The sequence below is a fragment of the Vidua macroura genome, chromosome 34 (genome assembly GCF_024509145.1).
Source record: "Vidua macroura isolate BioBank_ID:100142 chromosome 34, ASM2450914v1, whole genome shotgun sequence".
Taxonomy (NCBI): domain Eukaryota; kingdom Metazoa; phylum Chordata; class Aves; order Passeriformes; family Viduidae; genus Vidua; species Vidua macroura.
This window is the reverse complement of record NC_071604.1, coordinates 977,909-1,002,746: the sequence shown is the minus strand read 5'-3', so window position 1 is coordinate 1,002,746 and position 24,838 is coordinate 977,909. Positions and strand designations below refer to the sequence as shown.

At 56.9% G+C, this 24,838-nt stretch overlaps 2 protein-coding genes across 5 annotated transcripts; one reads left to right on the top strand and one right to left on the bottom strand.

Annotated features, from left to right (window-relative positions):
* The first annotated feature begins 15,828 nt into the window (after positions 1-15,828).
* LOC128821074 (uncharacterized) lies at positions 15,829-17,102 on the top strand. Its single transcript, XM_054001943.1, has 2 exons — positions 15,829-15,895; positions 16,342-17,102. The coding sequence occupies exon 2, from the start codon at positions 16,378-16,380 to the stop codon at positions 17,014-17,016; it is 639 nt and encodes a 212-aa protein (XP_053857918.1). The 5' UTR covers positions 15,829-15,895; positions 16,342-16,377; the 3' UTR covers positions 17,017-17,102.
* Positions 17,103-17,446: 344 nt separating this feature from the next.
* CSAD (cysteine sulfinic acid decarboxylase) lies at positions 17,447-24,831 on the bottom strand. 4 transcript variants are annotated; one of them, XM_054001939.1, is made up of 15 exons: positions 24,754-24,831; positions 23,217-23,965; positions 22,428-22,554; positions 21,698-21,788; positions 21,227-21,333; positions 21,009-21,124; positions 20,410-20,489; positions 20,279-20,333; positions 19,210-19,326; positions 19,070-19,134; positions 18,874-18,955; positions 18,590-18,789; positions 18,470-18,521; positions 17,878-17,967; positions 17,447-17,768 (listed from the first exon to the last, which is right to left on the bottom strand). In XM_054001939.1, the coding sequence occupies exons 2-15, from the start codon at positions 23,358-23,360 to the stop codon at positions 17,595-17,597; spliced, it is 1,500 nt and encodes a 499-aa protein (XP_053857914.1). In that variant the 5' UTR covers positions 23,361-23,965; positions 24,754-24,831; the 3' UTR covers positions 17,447-17,594. The 4 variants fall into 4 exon arrangements, with proteins under 4 accessions (XP_053857914.1, XP_053857916.1, XP_053857915.1 ...); XM_054001941.1 differs by lacking the exon at positions 24,754-24,831 and adding an exon at positions 24,332-24,747; XM_054001940.1 differs by lacking the exon at positions 24,754-24,831 and having other exon boundaries at positions 23,217-23,459; positions 23,717-24,066.
* Positions 24,832-24,838: the final 7 nt, after the last annotated feature.

Sequence of the window (24,838 nt, the reverse complement as noted above, 5' to 3'; positions counted from 1 at the left end):
GGGCTGGCCACTTTTCTTTCCCAAGGAAAAAGGCTGATCTTTGCCTCTAGGGGCCTGTGGCCCTGAAGTGGCCGGACACCTCCAAAAATCCAAACGATCGAAGATGTGTCGCAGACCCAAGCTGCCCCCACCTCAAACCTGTGCTGCCCTGACAGTCCCAAGGGAACCCTACAAACTGACATCAGGAACCTGGGCTGGCCACTTTTCTTTCCCAGGGAAAAGGACCGGTCTGTGTCTCCAGGGGCCTGTGGCCCTGAGTGGCCGGACACCTCCAAAAATCCAAACGATCGAAGATGTGTCGCAGACCCAAGCTGCCCCCACCTCAAACCTGTGCTGCCCTGACAGTCCCAAGGGAACCCTACAAACTGACATCAAGAACCTTGGCTGGCCACTTTTCTTTCCCAAGGAAAAAGGCTGATCTTTGCCTCCAGGGGCCTGTGGCCCTGAAGTGGCCGGACACCTCCAAAAATCCAAACGATCGAGGATGTGTCGCGGACCCAAGCTGCCCCCACCTCAAACCTGTGCTGCCCTGACAGTCCCAAGGGAACCCTACAAACTGACATCAGGAACCTGGGCTGGCCACTTTTCTTTCCCAGGGAAAAAGGCTGATTTTTGCCTCCAGGGGCCTGTGGCCCTGAAGTGGCCGGACACCTCCAAAAATCCAAACGATCGAAGATGTGTCGCAGACCCAAGCTGCCCCCACCTCAAACCTGTGCTGCCCTGACAGTCCCAAGGGAACCCTACAAACTGACATCAGGAACCTGGGCTGGCCACTTTTCTTTCCCAGGGAAAAGGACCCGTCTGTCTCTCCAGGGGCCTGTGGCCCTGAAGTGGCCGGACACCTCCAAAAATCCAAACGATCGAAGATGTGTCGCAGACCCAAGCTGCCCCCACCTCAAACCTGTGCTGCCCTGACAGTCCCAGGGGAACCCTACAAACTGACATCAGGAACCTGGGCTGGCCACTTTTCTTTCCCAGGGAAAAGGACCGGTCTGTGTCTCCAGGGGCCTGTAGCCCTGAGTGGCCGGACACCTCCAAAAATCCAAACGATCGAAGATGTGTCGCAGACCCAAGCTGCCCCCACCTCAAACCTGTGCTGCCCTGACAGTCCCAAGGGAACCCTACAAACTGACATCAGGAACCTGGGCTGGCCACTTTTCTTTCCCAAGGAAAAAGGCTGATCTTTGCCTCCAGGGCCCTGTGGCCCTGAAGTGGCCGGACACCTCCAAAAATCCAAACGATCGAAGATGTGTCGCAGACCCAAGCTGCCCCCACCTCAAACCTGTGCTGCCCTGACAGTCCCAAGGGAACCCTACAAACTGACATCAGGAACCTGGGCTGGCCACTTTTCTTTCCCAGGGAAAAGGACCGGTCTTTGTCTCCAGGGGCCTGTAGCCCTGAAGTGGCCGGACACCTCCAAAAATCCAAACGATCGAGGATGTGTCGCAGACCCAAGCTGCCCCCACCTCAAACCTGTGCTGCCCTGACAGTCCCAAGGGAACCCTACAAACTGACATCAGGAACCTGGGCTGGCCACTTTTCTTTCCCAAGGAAAAAGCCTGATCTTTGCCTCCAGGGGCCTGTGGCCCTGAAGTGGCCGGACACCTCCAAAAATCCAAACGATCGAAGATGTGTCGCAGACCCAAGCTGCCCCCACCTCAAACCTGTGCTGCCCTGACAGTCCCAAGGGAACCCTACAAACTGACATCAGGAACCTGGGCTGGCCACTTTTCTTTCCCAAGGAAAAAGGCTGATCTTTGTCTCCAGGGGCCTGTGGCCCAGAGTGGCCAGACACCTCCAAAAATCCAAACGATCGAAGATGTGTCGCAGACCCAAGCTGCCCCCACCTCAAACCTGTGCTGCCCTGACAGTCCCAAGGGAACCCTACAAACTGACATCAGGAACCTGGGCTGGCCACTTTTTTTTCCCAGGGAAAAAGGCTGATCTTTGCCCCCAGGGGCCTGTGGCCCTGAGTGGCCAGACACCTCCAAAAATCCAAACGATCGAAGATGTGTCGCAGACCCAAGCTGCCCCCACCTCAAACCTGTGCTGCCCTGACAGTCCCAAGGGAACCCTACAAACTGACATCAGGAACCTGGGCTGGCCACTTTTCTTTCCCAGGGAAAAAGGCTGATTTTTGCCTCCAGGGGCCTGTGGCCCTGAAGTGGCCGGACACCTCCAAAAATCCAAACGATCGAAGATGTGTCGCAGACCCAAGCTGCCCCCACCTCAAACCTGTGCTGCCCTGACAGTCCCAAGGGAACCCTACAAACTGACATCAGGAACCTGGGCTGGCCACTTTTCTTTCCCAGGGAAAAGGACCGGTCTTTGTCTCCAGGGGCCTGTGGCCCTGAAGTGGCTGGACACCTCCAAAAATCCAAACGATCGAGGATGTGTCGCAGACCCAAGCTGCCCCCACCTCAAACCTGTGCTGCCCTGACAGTCCCAAGGGAACCCTACAAACTGACATCAGGAACCTGGGCTGGCCACTTTTCTTTCCCAAGGAAAAAGGCTGATCTTTGTCTCCAGGGGCCTGTGGCCCAGAGTGGCCAGACACCTCCAAAAATCCAAACGATCGAAGATGTGTCGCAGACCCAAGCTGCCCCCACCTCAAACCTGTGCTGCCCTGACAGTCCCAAGGGAACCCTACAAACTGATATCAGGAACCTGGGCTGGCCACTTTTCTTTCCCAAGGAAAAAGGACCGGTCTTTGTCTCCAGGGGCCTGTGGCCCTGAGTGGCCGGACACCTCCAAAAATCCAAACGATCGAAGATGTGTCGCAGACCCAAGCTGCCCCCAGCTCAAACCTGTGCTGCCCTGACAGTCCCAAGGGAACCCTAGAAACTGACATCAGGAACCTGGGCTGGCCACTTTTCTTTCCCAAAGAAAAAGGACCAGTCTTTGTCTCCAGGGGCCTGTGGCCCTGAGTGGCCGGACACCTCCAAAAATCCAAACGATCGAGGATGTGTCGCAGACCCAAGCTGCCCCCACCTCAAACCTGTGCTGCCCTGACAGTCCCAAGGGAACCCTACAAACTGACATCAGGAACCTGGGCTGGCCACTTTTCTTTCCCAAGGGAAAAGGCTGATTTTTGCCTCCAGGGGCCTCTGGCCCAGAGTGGCCGGACACCTCCAAAAATCCAAACGATCGAAGATGTGTCTCAGACCCAAGCTGCCCCCACCTCAAACCTGTGCTGCCCTGACAGTCCCAAGGGAACCCTACAAACTGATATCAGGAACCTGGGCTGGCCACTTTTCTTTCCCAAGGAAAAAGGACCGGTCTTTGTCTCCAGGGGCCTGTGGCCCTGAGTGGCCGGACACCTCCAAAAATCCAAACGATCGAAGATGTGTCGCAGACCCAAGCTGCCCCCACCTCAAACCTGTGCTGCCCTGACAGTCCCAAGGGAACCCTACAAACTGATATCAGGAACCTGGGCTGGCCACTTTTCTTTCCCAGGGAAAAGGCTGATTTTTGCCTCCAGGGGCCTGTGGCCCTGAAGTGGCCGGACACCTCCAAAAATCCAAACGATCGAAGATGTGTCGCAGACCCAAGCTGCCCCCACCTCAAACCTGTGCTGCCCTGACAGTCCCAAGGGAACCCTACAAACTGACATCAGGAACCTGGGCTGGCCACTTTTCTTTCCCAGGGAAAAGGACCGGTCTGTGTCTCCAGGGTCCTGTGGCCCTGAGTGGCCGGACACCTCCAAAAATCCAAACGATCGAAGATGTGTCGCAGACCCAAGCTGCCCCCACCTCAAACCTGTGCTGCCCTGACAGTCCCAAGGGAACCCTACAAACTGACATCAGGAACCTGGGCTGGCCACTTTTCTTTCCCAAGGAAAAAGGCTGATCTTTGTCTCCAGGGGCCTGTGGCCCTGAAGTGGCCGGACACCTCCAAAAATCCAAACGATCGAAGATGTGTCGCAGACCCAAGCTGCCCCCACCTCAAACCTGTGCTGCCCTGACAGTCCCAAGGGAACCCTACAAACTGACATCAGGAACCTGGGCTGGCCACTTTTCTTTCCCAAGGAAAAAGGACCAGTCTTTGTCTCCAGGGGCCTGTGGCCCTGAGTGGCCGGACACCTCCAAAAATCCAAACGATCGAAGATGTGTCGCAGACCCAAGCTGCCCCCACCTCAAACCTGTGCTGCCCTGACAGTCCCAAGGGAACCCTACAAACTGACATCAGGAACCTGGGCTGGCCACTTTTCTTTCCCAAGGAAAAAGGCTGATCTTTGCCTCCAGGGGCCTGTGGCCCTGAAGTGGCCGGATACCTCCAAAAATCCAAACGATCGAAGATGTGTCTCAGACCCAAGCTGTCCCCACCTCAAAACTGTGCTGCCCTGACAGTCCCAAGGGAACCCTACAAACTGACATCAGGAACCTGGGCTGGCCACTTTTCTTTCCCAGGGAAAAAGCTGATCTTTGCCTCCAGGGCCCTGTGGCCCTGAAGTGGCCGAACACCTCCAAAAATCCAAACGATCGAAGATGTGTCGCAGACCCAAGCTGCCCCCACCTCAAACCTGTGCTGCCCTGACAGTCCCAAGGGAACCCTACAAACTGACATCAGGAACCTGGGCTGGCCACTTTTCTTTCCCAGGGAAAAGGACCGGTCTGTGTCTCCAGGGGCCTGTAGCCCTGAGTGGCCGGACACCTCCAAAAATCCAAACGATCGAAGATGTGTCGCAGACCCAAGCTGCCCCCACCTCAAACCTGTGCTGCCCTGACAGTCCCAAGGGAACCATACAAACTGACATCAGGAACCTGGGCTGGCCACTTTTCTTTCCCAGGGAAAAAGGCTGATCTTTGCCTCCAGGGGCCTGTGGCCCTGACTGGCCGGACACCTCCAAAAATCCAAACGATCGAAGATGTGTCGCAGACCCAAGCTGCCCCCACCTCAAACCTGTGCTGCCCTGACAGTCCCAAGGGAACCCTACAAACTGACATCAGGAACCTGGGCTGGCCACTTTTCTTTCCCAGGGAAAAAGGCTGATCTTTGTCCCCAGGGGCCTGTGGCCCTGAGTGGCCAGACACCTCCAAAAATCCAAACGATCGAAGATGTGTCGCAGACCCAAGCTGCCCCCACCTCAAACCTGTGCTGCCCTGACAGTCCCAAGGGAACCCTACAAACTGACATCAGGAACCTGGGCTGGCCACTTTTCTTTCCCAAGGAAAAAGGACCAGTCTTTTTCTCCAGGGGCCTGTGGCCCTGAGTGGCCGGACACCTCCAAAAATCCAAACGATCGAAGATGTGTCGCAGACCCAAGCTGCCCCCAGCTCAAACCTGTGCTACCCTGACAGTCCCAAGGGAACCCTACAAACTGACATCAGGAACCTGGGCTGGCCACTTTTCTTTCCCAAGGAAAAAGGCTGATCTTTGCCTCCAGGGGCCTGTGGCCCTGAAGTGGCCGGACACCTCCAAAAATCCAAACGATCGAAGATGTGTCGCAGACCCAAGCTGCCCCCACCTCAAACCTGTGCTGCCCTGACAGTCCCAAGGGAACCCTACAAACTGACATCAGGAACCTGGGCTGGCCACTTTTCTTTCCCAGGGAAAAGGACCGGTCTGTGTCTCCAGGGGCCTGTGGCCCTGAAGTGGCCGGACACCTCCAAAAATCCAAACGATCGAGGTTGTGTCGCAGACCCAAGCTGCCCCCACCTCAAACCTGTGCTGCCCTGACAGTCCCAAGGGAACCCTACAAACTGACATCAGGAACCTGGGCTGGCCACTTTTCTTTCCCAAGGAAAAAGGCTGATCTTTGTCTCCAGGGGCCTGTGGCCCAGAGTGGCCAGACACCTCCAAAAATCCAAACGATCGAAGATGTGTCGCAGACCCAAGCTGCCCCCAGCTCAAACCTGTGCTGCCCTGACAGTCCCAAGGGAACCCTACAAACTGACATCAGGAACCTGGGCTGGCCACTTTTCTTTCCCAAGGAAAAAGGCTGATCTTTGTCTCCAGGGGCCTGTGGCCCTGAAGTGGCCGGACACCTCCAAAAATCCAAACGATCGAAGATGTGTCGCAGACCCAAGCTGCCCCCACCTCAAACCTGTGCTGCCCTGACAGTCCCAAGGGAACCCTACAAACTGACATCAGGAACCTGGGCTGGCCACTTTTCTTTCCCAGGGAAAAGGACCGGTCTGTGTCTCCAGGGGCCTGTGGCCCTGAGTGGCCGGACAACTCCAAAAATCCAAACGATCGAGGATGTGTCGCAGACCCAAGCTGCCCCCACCTCAAACCTGTGCTGCCCTGACAGTCCCAAGGGAACCCTACAAACTGACATCAGGAACCTGGGCTGGCCACTTTTCTTTCCCAGGGAAAAAGGCTGATCTTTGCCCCCAGGGGCCTGTGGCCCTGAGTGGCCGGACACCTCCAAAAATCCAAACGATCGAAGATGTGTCGCAGACCCAAGCTGCCCCCACCTCAAACCTGTGCTGCCCTGACAGTCCCAAGGGAACCCTACAAACTGACATCAGGAACCTGGGCTGGCCACTTTTCTTTCCCAAGGAAAAAGGACCAGTCTTTGTCTCCAGGGGCCTGTGGCCCTGAAGTGGCCGGACACCTCCAAAAATCCAAACGATCGAAGATGTGTCGCAGACCCAAGCTGCCCCCAGCTCAAACCTGTGCTGCCCTGACAGTCCCAAGGGAACCCTACAAACTCACATCAGGAACCTGGGCTGGCCACTTTTCTTTCCCAGGGAAAAAGTCTGATCTTTGCCCCCAGGGGCCTGTGGCCCTGAGTGGCCAGACACCTCCAAAAATCCAAACGATCGAAGATGTGTCGCAGACCCAAGCTGCCCCCACCTCAAACCTGTGCTGCCCTGACAGTCCCAAGGGAACCCTACAAACTGACATCAGGAACCTGGGCTGGCCACTTTTCTTTCCCAAGGAAAAAGGCTGATCTTTGCCTCTAGGGGCCTGTGGCCCTGAAGTGGCCGGACACCTCCAAAAATCCAAACGATCGAAGATGTGTCGCAGACCCAAGCTGCCCCCACCTCAAACCTGTGCTGCCCTGACAGTCCCAAGGGAACCCTACAAACTGACATCAGGAACCTGGGCTGGCCACTTTTCTTTCCCAGGGAAAAGGACCGGTCTGTGTCTCCAGGGGCCTGTGGCCCTGAGTGGCCGGACACCTCCAAAAATCCAAACGATCGAAGATGTGTCGCAGACCCAAGCTGCCCCCACCTCAAACCTGTGCTGCCCTGACAGTCCCAAGGGAACCCTACAAACTGACATCAAGAACCTTGGCTGGCCACTTTTCTTTCCCAAGGAAAAAGGCTGATCTTTGCCTCCAGGGGCCTGTGGCCCTGAAGTGGCCGGACACCTCCAAAAATCCAAACGATCGAGGATGTGTCGCGGACCCAAGCTGCCCCCACCTCAAACCTGTGCTGCCCTGACAGTCCCAAGGGAACCCTACAAACTGACATCAGGAACCTGGGCTGGCCACTTTTCTTTCCCAGGGAAAAAGGCTGATTTTTGCCTCCAGGGGCCTGTGGCCCTGAAGTGGCCGGACACCTCCAAAAATCCAAACGATCGAAGATGTGTCGCAGACCCAAGCTGCCCCCACCTCAAACCTGTGCTGCCCTGACAGTCCCAAGGGAACCCTACAAACTGACATCAGGAACCTGGGCTGGCCACTTTTCTTTCCCAAGGAAAAAGGCTGATCTTTGTCTCCAGGGGCCTGTGGCCCAGAGTGGCCAGACACCTCCAAAAATCCAAACGATCGAGGATGTGTCGCAGACCCAAGCTGCCCCCACCTCAAACTTGTGCTGCCCTGACAGTCCCAAGGGAACCCTACAAACTGACATCAGGAACCTGGGCTGGCCACTTTTCTTTCCCAGGGAAAAGGACCGGTCTGTGTCTCCAGGGGCCTGTGGCCCTGAGTGGCCGGACACCTCCAAAAATCCAAACGATCGAAGATGTGTCGCAGACCCAAGCTGCCCCCACCTCAAACCTGTGCTGCCCTGACAGTCCCAAGGGAACCCTACAAACTGACATCAGGAACCTGGGCTGGCCACTTTTCTTTCCCAAGGAAAAAGGCTGATCTTTGTCTCCAGGGGCCTGTGGCCCTGAAGTGGCCGGACACCTCCAAAAATCCAAACGATCGAAGATGTGTCGCAGACCCAAGCTGCCCCCACCTCAAACCTGTGCTGCCCTGACAGTCCCAAGGGAACCCTACAAACTGATATCAGGAACCTGGGCTGGCCACTTTTCTTTCCCAAGGAAAAAGGACCGGTCTTTTTCTCCAGGGGCCTGTGGCCCTGAAGTGGCCGGACACCTCCAAAAATCCAAACGATCGAGGATGTGTCGCAGACCCAAGCTGCCCCCACCTCAAACCTGTGCTGCCCTGACAGTCCCAAGGGAACCCTACAAACTGACATCAGGAACCTGGGCTGGCCACTTTTCTTTCCCAAGGAAAAAGGACCAGTCTTTGCCTCCAGGGCCCTGTGGCCCTGAGTGGCCGGACACCTCCAAAAATCCAAACGATCGAAGATGTGTCGCAGACCCAAGCTGCCCCCACCTCAAACCTGTGCTGCCCTGACAGTCCCAAGGGAACCCTACAAACTGACATCAGGAACCTGGGCTGGCCACTTTTCTTTCCCAGGGAAAAAGGCTGATCTTTGCCCCCAGGGGCCTGTGGCCCTGAGTGGCCAGACACCTCCAAAAATCCAAACGATCGAAGATGTGTCGCAGACCCAAGCTGCCCCCACCTCAAACCTGTGCTGCCCTGACAGTCCCAAGGGAAGCCTAGAAACTGACATCAGGAACCTGGGCTGGCCACTTTTCTTTCCCAAGGAAAAAGGACCAGTCTTTGTCTCCAGGGGCCTGTGGCCCTGAGTGGCCGGACACCTCCAAAAATCCAAACGATCGAAGATGTGTCGCAGACCCAAGCTGCCCCCACCTCAAACCTGTGCTGCCCTGACAGTCCCAAGGGAACCCTACAAACTGACATCAGGAACCTGGGCTGGCCACTTTTCTTTCCCAAGGAAAAAGGACCGGTCTTTTTCTCCAGGGGCCTGTGGCCCTGAAGTGGCCGGATACCTCCAAAAATCCAAACGATCGAAGATGTGTCTCAGACCCAAGCTGCCCCCACCTCAAACCTGTGCTGCCCTGACAGTCCCAAGGGAACCCTACAAACTGACATCAGGAACCTGGGCTGGCCACTTTTCTTTCCCAGGGAAAAAGGCTGATCTTTGCCCCCAGGGGCCTGTGGCCCTGAGTGGCCAGACACCTCCAAAAATCCAAACGATCGAAGATGTGTCGCAGACCCAAGCTGCCCCCACCTCAAACCTGTGCTGCCCTGACAGTCCCAAGGGAACCCTACAAACTGACATCAGGAACCTGGGCTGGCCACTTTTCTTTCCCAGGGAAAAGGACCGGTCTGTGTCTCCAGGGGCCTGTAGCCCTGAGTGGCCGGACACCTCCAAAAATCCAAACGATCGAAGATGTGTCGCAGACCCAAGCTGCCCCCACCTCAAACCTGTGCTGCCCTGACAGTCCCAAGGGAACCCTACAAACTGACATCAGGAACCTGGGCTGGCCACTTTTCTTTCCCAAGGAAAAAGCCTGATCTTTGCCTCCAGGGGCCTGTGGCCCTGAAGTGGCCGGACACCTCCAAAAATCCAAACGATCGAAGATGTGTCGCAGACCCAAGCTGCCCCCACCTCAAACCTGTGCTGCCCTGACAGTCCCAAGGGAACCCTACAAACTGACATCAGGAACCTGGGCTGGCCACTTTTCTTTCCCAGGGAAAAGGACCGGTCTTTGTCTCCAGGGGCCTGTGGCCCTGAGTGGCCGGACACCTCCAAAAATCCAAACGATCGAAGATATGTCGCAGACCCAAGCTGCCCCCACCTCAAACCTGTGCTGCCCTGACAGTCCCAAGGGAACCCTACAAACTGACATCAGGAACCTGGGCTGGCCACTTTTCTTTCCCAAGGAAAAAGCCTGATCTTTGCCTCCAGGGTCCTGTGGCCCTGAAGTGGCTGGACACCTCCAAAAATCCAAACGATCGAGGATGTGTCGCAGACCCAAGCTGCCCCCACCTCAAACCTGTGCTGCCCTGACAGTCCCAAGGGAACCCTACAAACTGACATCAGGAACCTGGGCTGGCCACTTTTCTTTCCCAGGGAAAAAGGCTGATTTTTGCCTCCAGGGGCCTGTGGCCCTGAAGTGGCCGGACACCTCCAAAAATCCAAACGATCGAAGATGTGTCGCAGACCCAAGCTGCCCCCAGCTCAAACCTGTGCTGCCCTGACAGTCCCAAGGGAACCCTACAAACTGACATCAGGAACCTGGGCTGGCCACTTTTCTTTCCCAGGGAAAAGGACCGGTCTTTGTCTCCAGGGGCCTGTGGCCCTGAAGTGGCTGGACACCTCCAAAAATCCAAACGATCGAGGATGTGTCGCAGACCCAAGCTGCCCCCACCTCAAACCTGTGCTGCCCTGACAGTCCCAAGGGAACCCTACAAACTGACATCAGGAACCTGGGCTGGCCACTTTTCTTTCCCAAGGAAAAAGGCTGATCTTTGTCTCCAGGGGCCTGTGGCCCAGAGTGGCCAGACACCTCCAAAAATCCAAACGATCGAAGATGTGTCGCAGACCCAAGCTGCCCCCACCTCAAACCTGTGCTGCCCTGACAGTCCCAAGGGAACCCTACAAACTGACATCAGGAACCTGGGCTGGCCACTTTTCTTTCCCAGGGAAAAGGACCGGTCTGTGTCTCCAGGGGCCTGTAGCCCTGAGTGGCCGGACACCTCCAAAAATCCAAACGATCGAAGATGTGTCGCAGACCCAAGCTGCCCCCACCTCAAACCTGTGCTGCCCTGACAGTCCCAAGGGAACCCTACAAACTGACATCAGGAACCTGGGCTGGCCACTTTTCTTTCCCAGGGAAAAAGGCTGATTTTTGCCTCCAGGGGCCTGTGGCCCTGAAGTGGCCGGACACCTCCAAAAATCCAAACGATCGAAGATGTGTCGCAGACCCAAGCTGCCCCCACCTCAAACCTGTGCTGCCCTGACAGTCCCAAGGGAACCCTACAAACTGACATCAAGAACCTTGGCTGGCCACTTTTCTTTCCCAAGGAAAAAGGCTGATCTTTGCCTCCAGGGGCCTGTGGCCCTGAAGTGGCCGGACACCTCCAAAAATCCAAACGATCGAGGATGTGTCGCGGACCCAAGCTGCCCCCACCTCAAACCTGTGCTGCCCTGACAGTCCCAAGGGAACCCTACAAACTGACATCAGGAACCTGGGCTGGCCACTTTTCTTTCCCAAGGAAAAAGGCTGATCTTTGCCTCCAGGGCCCTGTGGCCCTGAAGTGGCCGGACACCTCCAAAAATCCAAACGATCGAAGATGTGTCGCAGACCCAAGCTGCCCCCACCTCAAACCTGTGCTGCCCTGACAGTCCCAAGGGAACCCTACAAACTGACATCAGGAACCTGGGCTGGCCACTTTTCTTTCCCAAGGGAAAAGGCTGATCTTTGCCTCCAGGGGCCTCTGGCCCAGAGTGGCCGGACACCTCCAAAAATCCAAACGATCGAAGATGTGTCTCAGACCCAAGCTGCCCCCACCTCAAACCTGTGCTGCCCTGACATTCCCAAGGGAACCCTACAAACTGATATCAGGAACCTGGGCTGGCCACTTTTCTTTCACAAGGAAAAAGGACCGGTCTTTTTCTCCAGGGGCCTGTGGCCCTGAAGTGGCCGGACACCTCCAAAAATCCAAACGATCGAAGATGTGTCGCAGACCCAAGCTGCCCCCACCTCAAACCTGTGCTGCCCTGACAGTCCCAAGGGAACCCTACAAACTGACATCAGGAACCTGGGCTGGCCACTTTTCTTTCCCAAGGAAAAAGCCTGATCTTTGCCTCCAGGGGCCTGTGGCCCTGAAGTGGCCGGACACCTCCAAAAATCCAAACGATCGAGGATGTGTCGCAGACCCAAGCTGCCCCCACCTCAAACCTGTGCTGCCCTGACAGTCCCAAGGGAACCCTACAAACTGACATCAGGAACCTGGGCTGGCCACTTTTCTTTCCCAGGGAAAAGGACCGGTCTTTGTCTCCAGGGGCCTGTAGCCCTGAAGTGGCCAGACACCTCCAAAAATCCAAACGATCGAAGATATGTCGCAGACCCAAGCTGCCCCCACCTCAAACCTGTGCTGCCCTGACAGTCCCAAGGGAACCCTACAAACTGACATCAGGAACCTGGGCTGGCCACTTTTTTTTCCCAGGGAAAAAGGCTGATCTTTGCCCCCAGGGGCCTGTGGCCCTGAGTGGCCAGACACCTCCAAAAATCCAAACGATCGAAGATGTGTCGCAGACCCAAGCTGTCCCCACCTCAAACCTGTGCTGCCCTGACAGTCCCAAGGGAACCCTACAAACTGACATCAGGAACCTGGGCTGGCCACTTTTCTTTCCCAAGGACAAAGGGTGATCTTGCCTCCAGGGGCCTGTGGCCCTGAAGTGGCCGGACACCTCCAAAAATCCAAACGATCGAAGATGTGTCGCAGACCCAAGCTGCCCCCACCTCAAACCTGTGCTGCCCTGACAGTCCCAAGGGAACCCTACAAACTGACATCAGGAACCTGGGCTGGCCACTTTTCTTTCCCAAGGAAAAAGGCTGATCTTTGCCTCCAGGGTCCTGTGGCCCTGAGTGGCCGGACACCTCCAAAAAATATGAATAAACAAGGATGTCTCCCAGACTGAAGCTGCCCCCACCTCAAACCTGTGCTGCCCTGACAGTCCCAAGGGAACCCTACAAACTGACATCAGGAACCTGGGCTGGCCACTTTTCTTTCCTAGGGAAAAGGGCCGGACTTTGTCTCCAGGGGCCATCCTCGTTCAGGAACTTGCCAATCGAAATTGGGTACTACCTCCCATAGAAATTATATATTTCCAACAATTGCTCCTACACAGAAGGTGCTCGGACAAAATTGGCTCTCTGGACTATACGTCCCCATGGTTCCTTAACATCTGCTCCACCAACACTGGCACTGTGTCCTTTGCTTCCCAAGGAAAGGCACTCTGAGTCACTTGGCCTTGCCTTGCCTGCAGTACCGTGCCTAGTTTTTCCTATCCTACACCTTCTTTGCTTGCCTTGCCTATGTCTGCCTTACTTTGCCCTGCCTAAGACTTCTTTGCTTTGCTTTGCCTTGTCTACCACTCTTTGCCTTGCTTTCCATGCAGGCCAGGCAATGCAATGGAAGTGTAGGCAATTGTAGGCAAGTCAAGGGAGAGGTAGGGAAGGCAGGAACAAGGAGAGGAAAGTAAATGGAGGTGAGAGAAGACCCAGAAGTTGTGGGCAAGGCTGGCCATAGGAAGGTAAGTCTAGTGACTGGTTGACAAAGAGATGACTCGAAGGGCTAGGCAAGGAAATGCCAGGCAAGAAAGGCAGGCAAGGCAAGGCAGGGAATGGGTATACAAGGCAATGTGAGGCAAGGGACAGGTAGGCAAGGGAAGGCAAGAACACAGAAAGGTTGATAAGGGAGGGGTAGAAAAAGCAAGGCAAGAGGGCGGAAGGCATGGCAATGGCATGGCAAGGCCTGGGAAGAACAGTGTAGGCAAGTCAAGGCAAGGGCTGGCTATGAAAGGCAATGTGGGGTAAGCATGCCAAAGCGTGGGTTAGCAAAGCAAGGCAAGTAAAAGATAGGCAAGGCAATGAGAGTCATAGGTGGAGCAGGCAAGGCAAGGCGAGGCAAGAAAGGCAAAGTCTTGGCAGGGAATAGGTATCCAAAGCAAGGTAGAATTAGGCAAGGCAATGGAAGGAAAGGAAGGGGAAGGCAAGGCAAGACAGGCTATGGGAGGTTAAGACAAGGCAAGAGAGAGCTAGGAAAGGAAATGGAAGAGAAGACAAAGGAGAGAAATGCAAGCCAAGGTAAAGCAAGGCCAGGGAAGAAAGGACCAAGAAGATAATGGTGGAGGATGGGTATGAAAGACAATGCAAAACAAGATACAGGTATTCAAGGCAAGGCATGGCAAGGGAGGAACAGGGATGGCAAAGAAAGGCAAGTCTGGGTAGGAATGGCAAAACAAGGCAGGGGAGTGGTAGAGAAGGAAAGAGCCAGAAACTGTAGGCTAGGCAAGGCTGGGGAAGAAAGGGTAGACAGGACAAGGTGGGGGATGAGTAGTAAAATAATGCAAGGGAAGGGGAAGGTAGGCAGGGCAAGGCCTGGGGTGAGTTTGCAAGGCAAGGAAAGGCAAATCAAATGAGAGGCTTGCAAGGTAAGAGCCGGCCAGAGAAAAAGGGGTAGAGAAGTCAAGTTGGGGAATGGGGGAGCAACAAGGCAAAACAAGGCAATAGTGTTAGGAAGGGTAAAAGTAGGACACAGAGGGGTCAGTAGCAATGCAAAGTCCAATGCAAGCCTTGCATTGCCTTGCTCGCCCATGCACAGCAAGGAGAAGAAGGCAGGGTGTGGGTTGTGCCCATGGGGAAGACAGTGTGGGAATGCCATGGGAAACTACAGTCGTTTAGCATAAGGCATTTCCCCAGAGTCCTCTGCCCCCCAATGCAAATGAGCACATGCCCATCCACTTGTCAGTTTGTGGTTGTCATCTCCCCAAGTTCTGGAAAGTTCCCCATTCTCGTTGCTCCTAATGGTTCCCTCTGTAAACCACTCCTTCCCTTTTCCCTCATTGGCCCAGTTTATGTTACCCCATCCCTTACACCCTCTTCCCATCGGATCATTTGTACCCTAGTTACTCCTTCCCTCCCCAGTTATAGACTCTGGCCCCTCCTTCCCCGGGGCTCTCGGAGTCTGCCTCCCCTGAGTGTGGTTGTCTCCCTGCTCCTATTTCTGCCTCCCTACTCCTCCGATCAATCCTCAATAAACCCGCTCGGATTCCAGCAGCTCAAGAGTCCTTCTGTCTTCCTGGTGGGGATTTTAATTACGCTATCCAGGCACCCGTTGACCAGATAACTGAGGGTCACCCTGTGGGACTCGGTGTGGGGTAGCCTTCGGCAGGGCAAGGACAAGAAAAAAAGGGATAGGGAGGTCAAGGTTGTGGATGGGTGAGAAAGGCAATGCAAGGCAGTGGAGTTGAAGGAAGGACAAGGGAAGGACAAAAAGGGGTTGCTAAGACAAGGCAGGGGGCTGGAATCCGGGGGTTCCACCATGGGTGGGAGACATATCAGTGTGCACCTTCTCCCCCCCGAACCCCAAAACCTGGCGTGGGGATGTACCCAGCTTCCCCAAACCCCAAAATCCGGGAGGTGGTGGGTCCCCACCTCCCTCAAACATCCCCCACGCAGCGCCGGGGGGTGACACGGGGGGAGGGAGGAGCCCCCCGACGCATAGCCCGGGCGGCAATGGAGGAGGGGCGGCTGGTTTCAGATTTTTTTTTTTTTTTTTTGGTAGGTTTTGTGTGTTTTGCTAAAAAAAAAAAACCCAAAACTGCTGAAATTGAGGAAATTCCGGCCTCGAGCGGCGCGTTTGTAACCGCGGGGGAGAGGGGGAGCGAGGAGGACTCCGCCCAGCGCGTGCCACGGGCACCCCAAAATAACCCGGGGGGGCGGGGGAGGACCCCACCCTAAAAACGGGGCCGAAATTGGGGACCGCACCCCACCCCCCGGCACGGGGTCCCACCCATGCGTACCCCAGGCTTGGGGAGGGCTGGTCGTGACCCCCTCCCCCGATCAATATTAGGGATTCCTCGCGGAGGGTTGAGGCGGGGAGGGGGTTTCATTTGGGGGGTGCAGGCACATTTGGTGGACCCCGTCGTGCGTGTTTTCTCTTAAAGTTTGATTTTTGACGGGGGAGGAACCCAAATTAAAGCATCCAGCACCCCAAAAACAAGCCGGCCCGCCCATTCAGAGCAGCCCCGCCCCGCTGCCTCGGCGGCCGCCGCGGCGGGAGCGGAAGCCGCGCGCCCTCCCGGGAGCGCCGTGGCGGGAGCGGAGCGCGGTGAGAGCGGGGCGGCGGCGCGGGGAGAGCGGGGGGCTGGAGGGAGAGAACGGTGGCAGTCTGGGCTAGGGGGGCACCGAGGGCGCCGCGAGATCCTGGGCACCCGGAACAAAGGGCACTAGCCACGTGGCGGGGACAGCGGGAGGGACATCGCGGGGAGCCCGGACAGAGTGGGGGCACTGGGGGTCCCAGGCCCAGGGAAGAATGGGGAGGCACTGGGGGGACCCAGCCCCAGCGTTGGGGGGGCACTGGGGTGACACTTGGCAGCCTCAGGCCCAGGGCAGAGTGGGGTGCTCTAGGGGGACACTGGGAGGGTTCAGCCCCGGGGCAGGGTGGGGACCCCTTTCCACCCCCACCCCGAATTTTTGGGGCCCAGGGGTGGCCCCCTTTTTCCCCCACTTTTTGGGCTGCATGGTAACTCCTTTCTCCCAACCCTTGTGTCCCAGGAGTAACCCCATTTCCCTGCGGGATTTTCTGCCCCGATGGCGAGGGACGAGCGGGTGACGCTGCTGGAGGTGCACCAGGCACTCCCGGAGGATCAATTCCAGGACCTGAAGTTCCTGCTGGAAAGGAAAATTCCTGCCGCATTTGTGCTCCCGGCATCGCGCCCCGAGTTGTGCCGGATCCTCCTCCAGCGTTTCCCGGGGAATGCCCTGCATGAAACCGCCAGAATCCTGCGACAGCTCGGCCGCCTCGACCTCATCCAGCGCTTCCAGCTGCCCCTGGAAGAGCAAATCCCGGCGAAAACTCCGTTGGAACCTAACGGGGACAGCCCCAGTGTGAGGGGGGACCCCACTTCAGGACATCATGCTGGAGGGATTCCAGCTCCACCTGTGAATTCCCGACGTTTGACGGAGAAGGATTTGATGAAAGTTGCCCAAAGATTGGGAAAAGAGTGGCAGGAAGTGGGAATTTTGCATCTAGGGCTGGAGCGGAGCCGGCTGGAGCAGATACAGGAGGAAAATCCCGGCAATCCCGTCATGTGGAGTTTCGAGATGCTGCGGGCATGGCAGCGGCGGGAGCGACATGAAGCCACAGTGTCCCAGCTCCTAGCCTGCCTTGAGCATGCCCGGCTCGATCCTGGAATCCTCGACTTCCTCCAGAGCCTCCAGGGGAATTGAGGGACCCCCAAACTCCATTTCTGGGGGAGGGGAGTGTGATATCAAATTAATATAAAATTGGGACCATTAAATGCTGTTTTATTCCATGAGTGTGGTGTTTTGGGATCAAGCACCGAGAACATCCATCTTTACTCCTGATTTAAAGATTCCAGAAGGAAGTCCAGGTTCTGCTCCACTTCCTCAGGGATGACACAGCAGGTTTTGAGGTACTCTCCCAAGAGTTTTTTGGGTGCCGACAGATCCTCTTCCATACAAATTCCAACCTCTGGCTCTTCAAGAAGTCATGGGAATGTCAGGAGAGTCACGAGGCCACTACATCCTGATTCCAGAATCCACAACCTCCTCCGGAGCTTCCGGGGGAATTGAGGGACCCCCTACACCCCAAGTCCCATTTCAGGAGTGGGGTTATATCAAATTATTATCAGATCAGGACCATTAAATGCTCTTTTATTCCATAAGCGTGGAATTTTGGGGTCATTTCCAATTTTGGGATGTGAGGAGGAAATCAAGGCTCTGCTCCTCTTCCTCAGGGATGGGGGGAAGGTTTTGGGGTCTTTCACAGGGGTTTTTGGGAGTGCTCACAGATCCCATCCCAATTCCTGTATCTCATCCAGGAAGAAGTCCAGGTCCTGGCGGGTGACAGCAGGATTGGTGATAATCTGCCGGAAGAAGTTGACGTGGGATCCATGGGGTTGGTATCCCACCATCATAGAGCCCCTCCGGATCATCTTTTCCTTGATGGCTGGGGCCACCTAGGGGGAAACACAATTTCAGGAGGATTTTGGTTTTATTTTCGGGTGGTTTTTTTTGGGATTTGGAATTGGAGTTGGTGGTGGAGGGAATTTGGAATTCTGGGCTCACCTTTCCCAGTTTGTTCCAGAATTCTGGGGAGCTCTCCTGGCCCCGCAGGCTGGGCGGGATGAACCAGAAGCAGAGGTTGATAAATTCTGGCTGCAGGAAGAGGAAGGAGATTATGGCCATTCACCCAATTCCCAGAATTTGACACGGATTCGGACCCCCAGGAATTCAGCCATGTGTATTTAATTGTCTGGGATTGGAACCTGTAGAATTTAATCCTCCAGGATTTAAACCTCCAAAGTGGAAACTTCCAGGATGATTAAAACTCCAGAATTTAAACCTCTGGGATTTCAACCCCTGGGATAATTTAAACCTGTGGAATTCCAAACTCCAGGATTTCAGATTCTGGGATTTAAATCTCTGGGATTTGTCCTTGGGGATTTAAACCTCAAAGACTTAAACTGGGACAATTCAAACCTCTGAGATTTCAGCCTCTGGGATTGAAAACTCTGGAACTTAAACCTTGGAGATTCAAACCTTTGGGATTAATCCCCTGGGAGTTAAACCTCCAGGATGATTTAAAACTATGGCATTCCAACCTCGAGGACTCTTAGGTGTCCATATCCCCCATCCCACATTCCAGTATCAGCCTTACCTCCACCACCAGCTGGAATCCCTCCCTCCTCTTCACCTGCTCAAACAGATACCTGGGGGGGAGCAAAGGGGTGAAGCCAAGTTTGGGAGGGTGGAGGGTTCCCCCAATCCCGGGGCTCACCGAGTGGCGCTGAACGCCCGCTCCACACGCTGTCCCAGCCCCCGGGTTCCCACTGCTTTCCAGAGGATCCAGAGCTTGAGGCCATCGGCACGGCGGCCGCACTGGGGGCTCTTGTCCCCTGTGTCCAGGGACACGTCATAGAACTTGTCCCGCTGGAACAGGTACGAGGCCCCCACGCCATGGCAGCGCTGCAGGAGCCCCTAGGAGGGGCAGGGGGCACCAAAATTAATGAGGGGGCCCAGGAGGCATCCCAGGGGCAGGAATTCATAATGAGGTGCACCTACGGAGCTGTCACGGAGCAGGAATGCTGAGCACTGCAATCCCACCATCAACAGCTTGTGGGGGTTCCAGGTCACCGAGTCGGCTCTGGTGGGGAGGAACAGCAGAGTTTGGGGGGACCCTGTGGCGAAAAGGAGTATCCCCAAAAACTCAGAGGGGGAATGGTGGGAGTCTTTTGTGGGGGCAGGGAGAGGGACACACCTGTGGATGCCGGCGAGGAGGTGACGGAGTTGAGGGGACAGGAGTGCGCTGCCCCCCCATGCTGCCTGCAGGGAAAGGGGGATCAGCACCCACAGAGGGACCCCCGAACCCCCCCCCAGCCAGGGACCCCCCAGACTCACGTCCACATGCAGCCACAGCCCGTGGCGGGCACAGACGTCGGCGATGGCGTCCAGCGGGTCGAAGGCGCCCAGGACAGTGGTGCCACTCGTAGCACACACAAAGAGGGGCTCTGAGCCCTGGGGGGGATTAGGGAGGGGTCTGGGGGTATTGGGGGGTGCAGGGGGCATGGAAGAGGGTAGAAGGCAGGGGGGCACCGGGAGTCAAAGGTGGCCAGGACAGTGGCATAGACAAAGAAAGGGCTCCAAGTCTTGTGTGGGGGGCACTTGGAGGAGCTTTGGGAGGGGTTGGAGAAGGACCTGGGGGCGTTTCAGGGGGATTTGCAGAGGATCTGAGAGGGCTTGGGGGAGACCTGGGGAGGCTTGAGGGGGATTTGGGTGATGGAGGACAGGGGGACAACAGAGGGTTGAAGGTGCCCAGGATGGTGGCACAGAAAAAGAAGGGGCTCTGAGTCCTGAGGGAGCATTTGGGCAAGCTTTGGGGGCAATTTGGAAGGGATCTGGAGGGGTTTTGGTTGATCAAGGAAGGCTTGGGGGGATTTGGGAGACAGGGGACAGGGGGACACAGAAGGTCAAAGGTGGCCAGGACAGTGACACAGAAAAGAAGGGGCTTTGAGCCCTGGGTGGGCATTTTCAGGGACTTTGAGGGGGCTCAGGAGGTAGGCTGGGGGGGCTGGAGGATACAGGGGGATATTGCGGGTGCAGGAAATGGGGTACAGAGGACTTTGGGGCAGACAGGGGACTGACTTTAAGGGGAGACAGGAGGCCGGGGGAGGACAGGGCACACTGGGTGCATTGGAGAGTTGACGGGACATGGGGCGGGGGGCATTGGGGGAGATTCAGGTTATCTGGGGGCACGTTGGGGAGATTTCAGGAGACACTGGGGGACATGGGGAGGTTTTGTGGACATAGGAAGGGCTTTGGGAACACTGGAGAGGCTTTGGGGACTTAGAGTGGGACACATGGACTTTGAGGGAGCTTTGGGAACACTGGGAAGGCCGTTGGGGATACTGGGGAGGCATTGGGGAGTTTGAGGGGCTTTGGGGACATGGGGGGTGCAGCCTCTCCTGACCTCAGCTTTCACCCTCTGGATCTCCTTCTCCAGCTCTTCGGGGATCATCTTTCCCCTGAGGGGAAGGGACAGGGATGGAGACATGGAGGAACCCCCTGACCTGGGGTCCCCCAGGACCTCCCAGCACCCACCTCTTGTCTGTTTGCACCAGGTGAACGTTGTCCGTGCCAATTCCCAGGAGAGCAGCTCCTTTTAGGATGGAGTAATGGCTCTGGGCAGGAAAACAGGACTCGGATTGTGGGGACCCCAGAAACCAGATTTTGGGTAACCTCAGGGACCAGACTTGGGGTAACCCCAGATTTTGGGTGATCTCAGGGACCAGACTTAGGGTTACCCCATGGGCCAGGTTTTGGGGTGACCTCAGTGACCAGGTTTTGGGGTAACCCCATGGATCAGGTTTAGGGCAACCTCCAAGGATCAGCTTTGGGGTGATGCCAGGATCAGGTTTTGAGATGACCCCAAGTGACCCCCTGGATCAGGTTTTGTGGAGTGACCCAGGAATCAGATTTGGAGTGACCCAGGGAATCAGGTTCCATGTGACCTCAGGGGGACGCATTTGGGATGACCCCAGGGATCAGAATTGGGATGACCCCAGGGATCAGGTTTTGGGGTGATGTCAGGACCAGGTTTGGAGTGATGCCAGGGACTAGTTTTGGGGTGACCTCATGGATCCAAATTGGGATGACCCTGAGGATCAGGTTTTGGGGTGATCTCAAGCCCCCACTCCCACCTCCTGGGATGCAAACAGGCCCAGGCGGGGCAGGTCCCAGTTCCCTCTGCTCCGGCTCTCCGGGAAACGCCAGAATCGCGCCACGTTCATGGCCAACATGTTGGATATAGAGCCCCCTGCCCAGGACAGGGACCTCTGTTTCACCCCCAGGGCACCATGGACAGGCTGCCAGGGGGAGAGGGGGGACAGGGATAACCCTCAGGAAGGGTCCAGGATACCAGGAGCAAAGATCCCATCGCCGGTGCTCCATCCCACAAACTCCCGGAGCTTGGCCAGGACCTGTTCCTCCATCAGCACCAGCACTGGGGCGATTTCGTATGTGTACCTGGAAGGGTCCAGCAGGAGTCACAGGGTTCCCCTCCCCGTGAAACCTCAGAACCTCAAACACCTTCCCCTGGAACCTCAGCACCCCAAAACCCTCCCCCCATCAGCAGAACCCCCCTCCATCAGCACCAACACTGGGGGCTAGATCAGGGGAGTCAGGACAGGGTTTTGGCGGGTCCTTTCTCATTTGGGCTCCTCAACACCCCCAAAACCCTCCCTCCAGACTTCATCCTCTCCTCAGCACCTCCCACTCCATCAGCACCAGGGGTTCCTCGCAGGTGGGTCTGGGGGAGGGGAGGGTCACAGCAGGTTTTTAGGGGACCCCCCCTCTCGCCAGTCCCCATTTGGGGGTGTTGGGGGCTCACGGGCTCGTGTTGAGGGTCTCGGTGAGGAACCGGCCAGCCAGGGCATGGTGGTCCAGCCCTGAGAAAAGCTGGTTGAAGAATCGAGGGTGACCTGGGGGAACATGGCAGGGGACATAGGGTAGTCAGGGGAGGACATGGTGGGGGACAGAGAGAGATAGGGGAGGGGATAGGGGGAAATGGGGGGGAACATGAGAGAGCTGGGGAGGTGGGACACAGGAAGATAAGGGAAGGACCTGGGAGGTTCAGAGGGGACATGGCGGGGTCGTAAGGAGATTGAGGAGACAGGAGGAGGACATGGAGGGCAGAATGGGGGGGTGGGAGGAAATGGGAAACTGGGGGGCGGGGGGATATAGGGGAATCAGGGGCTATGCAAGAGGGACATGGAGGATCAGGGGACATGAAGGATCGGGGTTGGGTAGGGAGGGAACGGAAGGGACATGGAGGGACATGGGGGAGTTGGGGGTACATGGGGGGGTGAGGGAATGGATGCAGAGGAAAATGGGGGGGCACAGGGGCAGTCAAGGGAGACACAGAATATCGGGGAGACATGGAGGGGAACACGGCAGGGGCCACAATCTTCGACACTAGGAGGCACCAGGGGCCACACTGGGAACCGCTGGGGCTGAACCAGGACGTGGGAGGAGGAGGGGCCTGCCCTGGGAGGCGCTGGGCCTGCCCCGGGGCTGTACTCCTGTGTACTGGTGTGCACTGGTGTATACTGGGAGCGCACCAGTGCGGACGCTGAAGCGCAGCACGTCCCGGCAGCGCTGCAGGAGCCGCTCCCGCCCCTCCCCGTCACTCCGCAGCTCCAGATCCAGCAGCTCCCGCAGCTCCTGCGGCTCCTTCCAGTCACACACCTGGGAATGCGCTGGGAATGACTGGGAGGGACTGGGAGTGGAAACAAGACTGGGAATGGGACTAGGACTGGAACCAGGAACCAGAATGGGAATGGGCCTGGCACCGGAACTGTGAACAGAGTGGGGAATGGGAATGAGAATGGGGCTGGAAGTGGGATTGCAAATGGGACTGGAAATGGAAACAAGATTGGGAACAAGACTGGAAATGAGAATGGGACTGCAACTGGGATTTACTCTCATTCCCAACCCCAGTCCCACTCCAGTCCCACTCCAGTTCCGAGTGTAAGGTTGGAAAGGGGACTTGGAATGGGAACAGGACTGGAAATGGGACTGAGAACGGGATTGGGACTGGAACTGGGTTTCAGAATGGGAATAGGACTGGGAAAGGAGCAATATTGTGACCCCCACCCCCTTCCATATCTGCTTCCAGTCACATGCCTGGGAATGACTGGGAATGAGAATGGGATTGGGATTGGGACAGGGAATGCCTGGGAACAGGACAGGCAATAGGGACAGACTGGGGACCCCACCCCCTCCCAGGGGGCTCCTTCCAGTCACATACCTGTGGGGACAGGAATGGGATTGGGATTGAGAATGGGACTGGAAACAGGAATGGGATGGGATTGGGGACCCCCGCCCTCCTGAGTGCTCCAGTGCCCAACCTTCTGTGTCACATCCGTGCTCTTCCGCACGCCCTCCTCCAGCAGGATCTGGAACACTTCCTGCAGGAATTCCTCCCCAGCAGCGATGTCCAGGCCGGGATCATCCAATGGGATGCTGTACCCAGCCCCAGAGGGCTCAGCCATGGCAGGAGAACACAGGGAGACCCCGAAATGCGCCGGAGGGACCCTGGGCCTGGGATTGGCAGCAGGTGGCAGGATGGGGGATCCCAGGATGAGCTTCTCCTGGAAGGAGATAATTCTGGGATAAAGTGATCCCAGGACAAGGATCTCCTGGGATAAGGTGATCCCAAGCTGAGCTTCTCCCTGGGATGAGGTGCTCCTGGAATAAGGCTCTCTCAGGATGAAATTCTCCTGGCATAAAAGGATTCCAGAATGATGTTCTTCTGGAATGAGGTAGCTCTGGGACAGGATGATTGCAAAATTAGGTGTTCCCAGGATGGGTTTCTCCAGGCATCAGGCTCTCTGGACTCACCTCTCACCTCTGCCAGCTGGAATTTTCCAGGATCTAGTGCTGCCAGGACCAGCTTCTCCTGGGATTAGGTGATCCTGGGACCAGGTGATCCCAGAATTAGGTGCTCCCAGGAGAAGCTTTTCCTGGGATCAGGCTCTCCTGGATCAGGCTCTCCTGGCTTCTCTCTCTTCCCTCCGCAGGATGGAATTTTCCTCTGGTCACGTCACCAAGGGGCAAGGAGCAAAGTCCAGGACTCAGGAAGGAGCTCCAGAGGGTTCTGGGGGCAGGGGGCAGGGGGCAGGGCAGGGTTAGGACTGTGTCCCCAGATCTGTGGGAAGAGGGAAGAGTGGTGGCCCCATATGTCCCCCCATTCCCAGTGTGGCCCCCACCCATTCCCAGGGTCCCCAAACTTATTCCCATTGTCCCCCCTGTCCCCAGAGTATCCCCCCCATCCCTAGTGTACCCCCCAGCTGTCCCTAGTGTCCCCCCCATCATTCCCAGTGTGTCCCCCCACCAATGTTTGGTGTCCCCCTTGTCCCCACACCCATTTCCAGTGCCCTTCATTCCCAGTGTACCCCCCAATCCCAGTGCCCCATTTCCAGTATCCCCCTCAATTCCGAGACACCACGGGGAGGGCCAGTACCTGCCCCGGGGGGGTGGGGGGGACAATAAAGGGGGGCAGAGGAAAGGGGCGGAGCAACCCCCAAAAGGGGTCACAGGGGAGGCCCCAAAGGAAGGGGTCAGAGTGAGGGGGGGGCAGCTCAAAGGGCGGTTGTAGTAGGGGGTCCCCAAGAGTGTGTCGCGAGTGGGGGCAGCGGAGGGGGGGCGCCGGCGGAGGATTGTCGGGCGGGAGGGTGTCGGTCCCGCTCCTGGGGGCGACCGGGGGGGTCGGGGGTGGGGTCGGGCCGTAGTGGGTCCCCGATCGCGGTGAGTCAGGGGGGATCGAGGGGGGGGGGTGGGTCCCTTCCCCTCCCCGATAGGGTCCCTCCCCTGGGGGCAGGTCAGGGAGGGTCGGGGGCTCTCGGAGGGGTCCAGGCCGCGCCGTTGCCATGGCAACTTCCCCACCCCACTATGGCGGCGCAGCGCTCGCCGTCCCGCCGCCACTTTGCGCATGCGCTAGGTGCCCTTAACTTCCGCCCGGCGCCCTGCG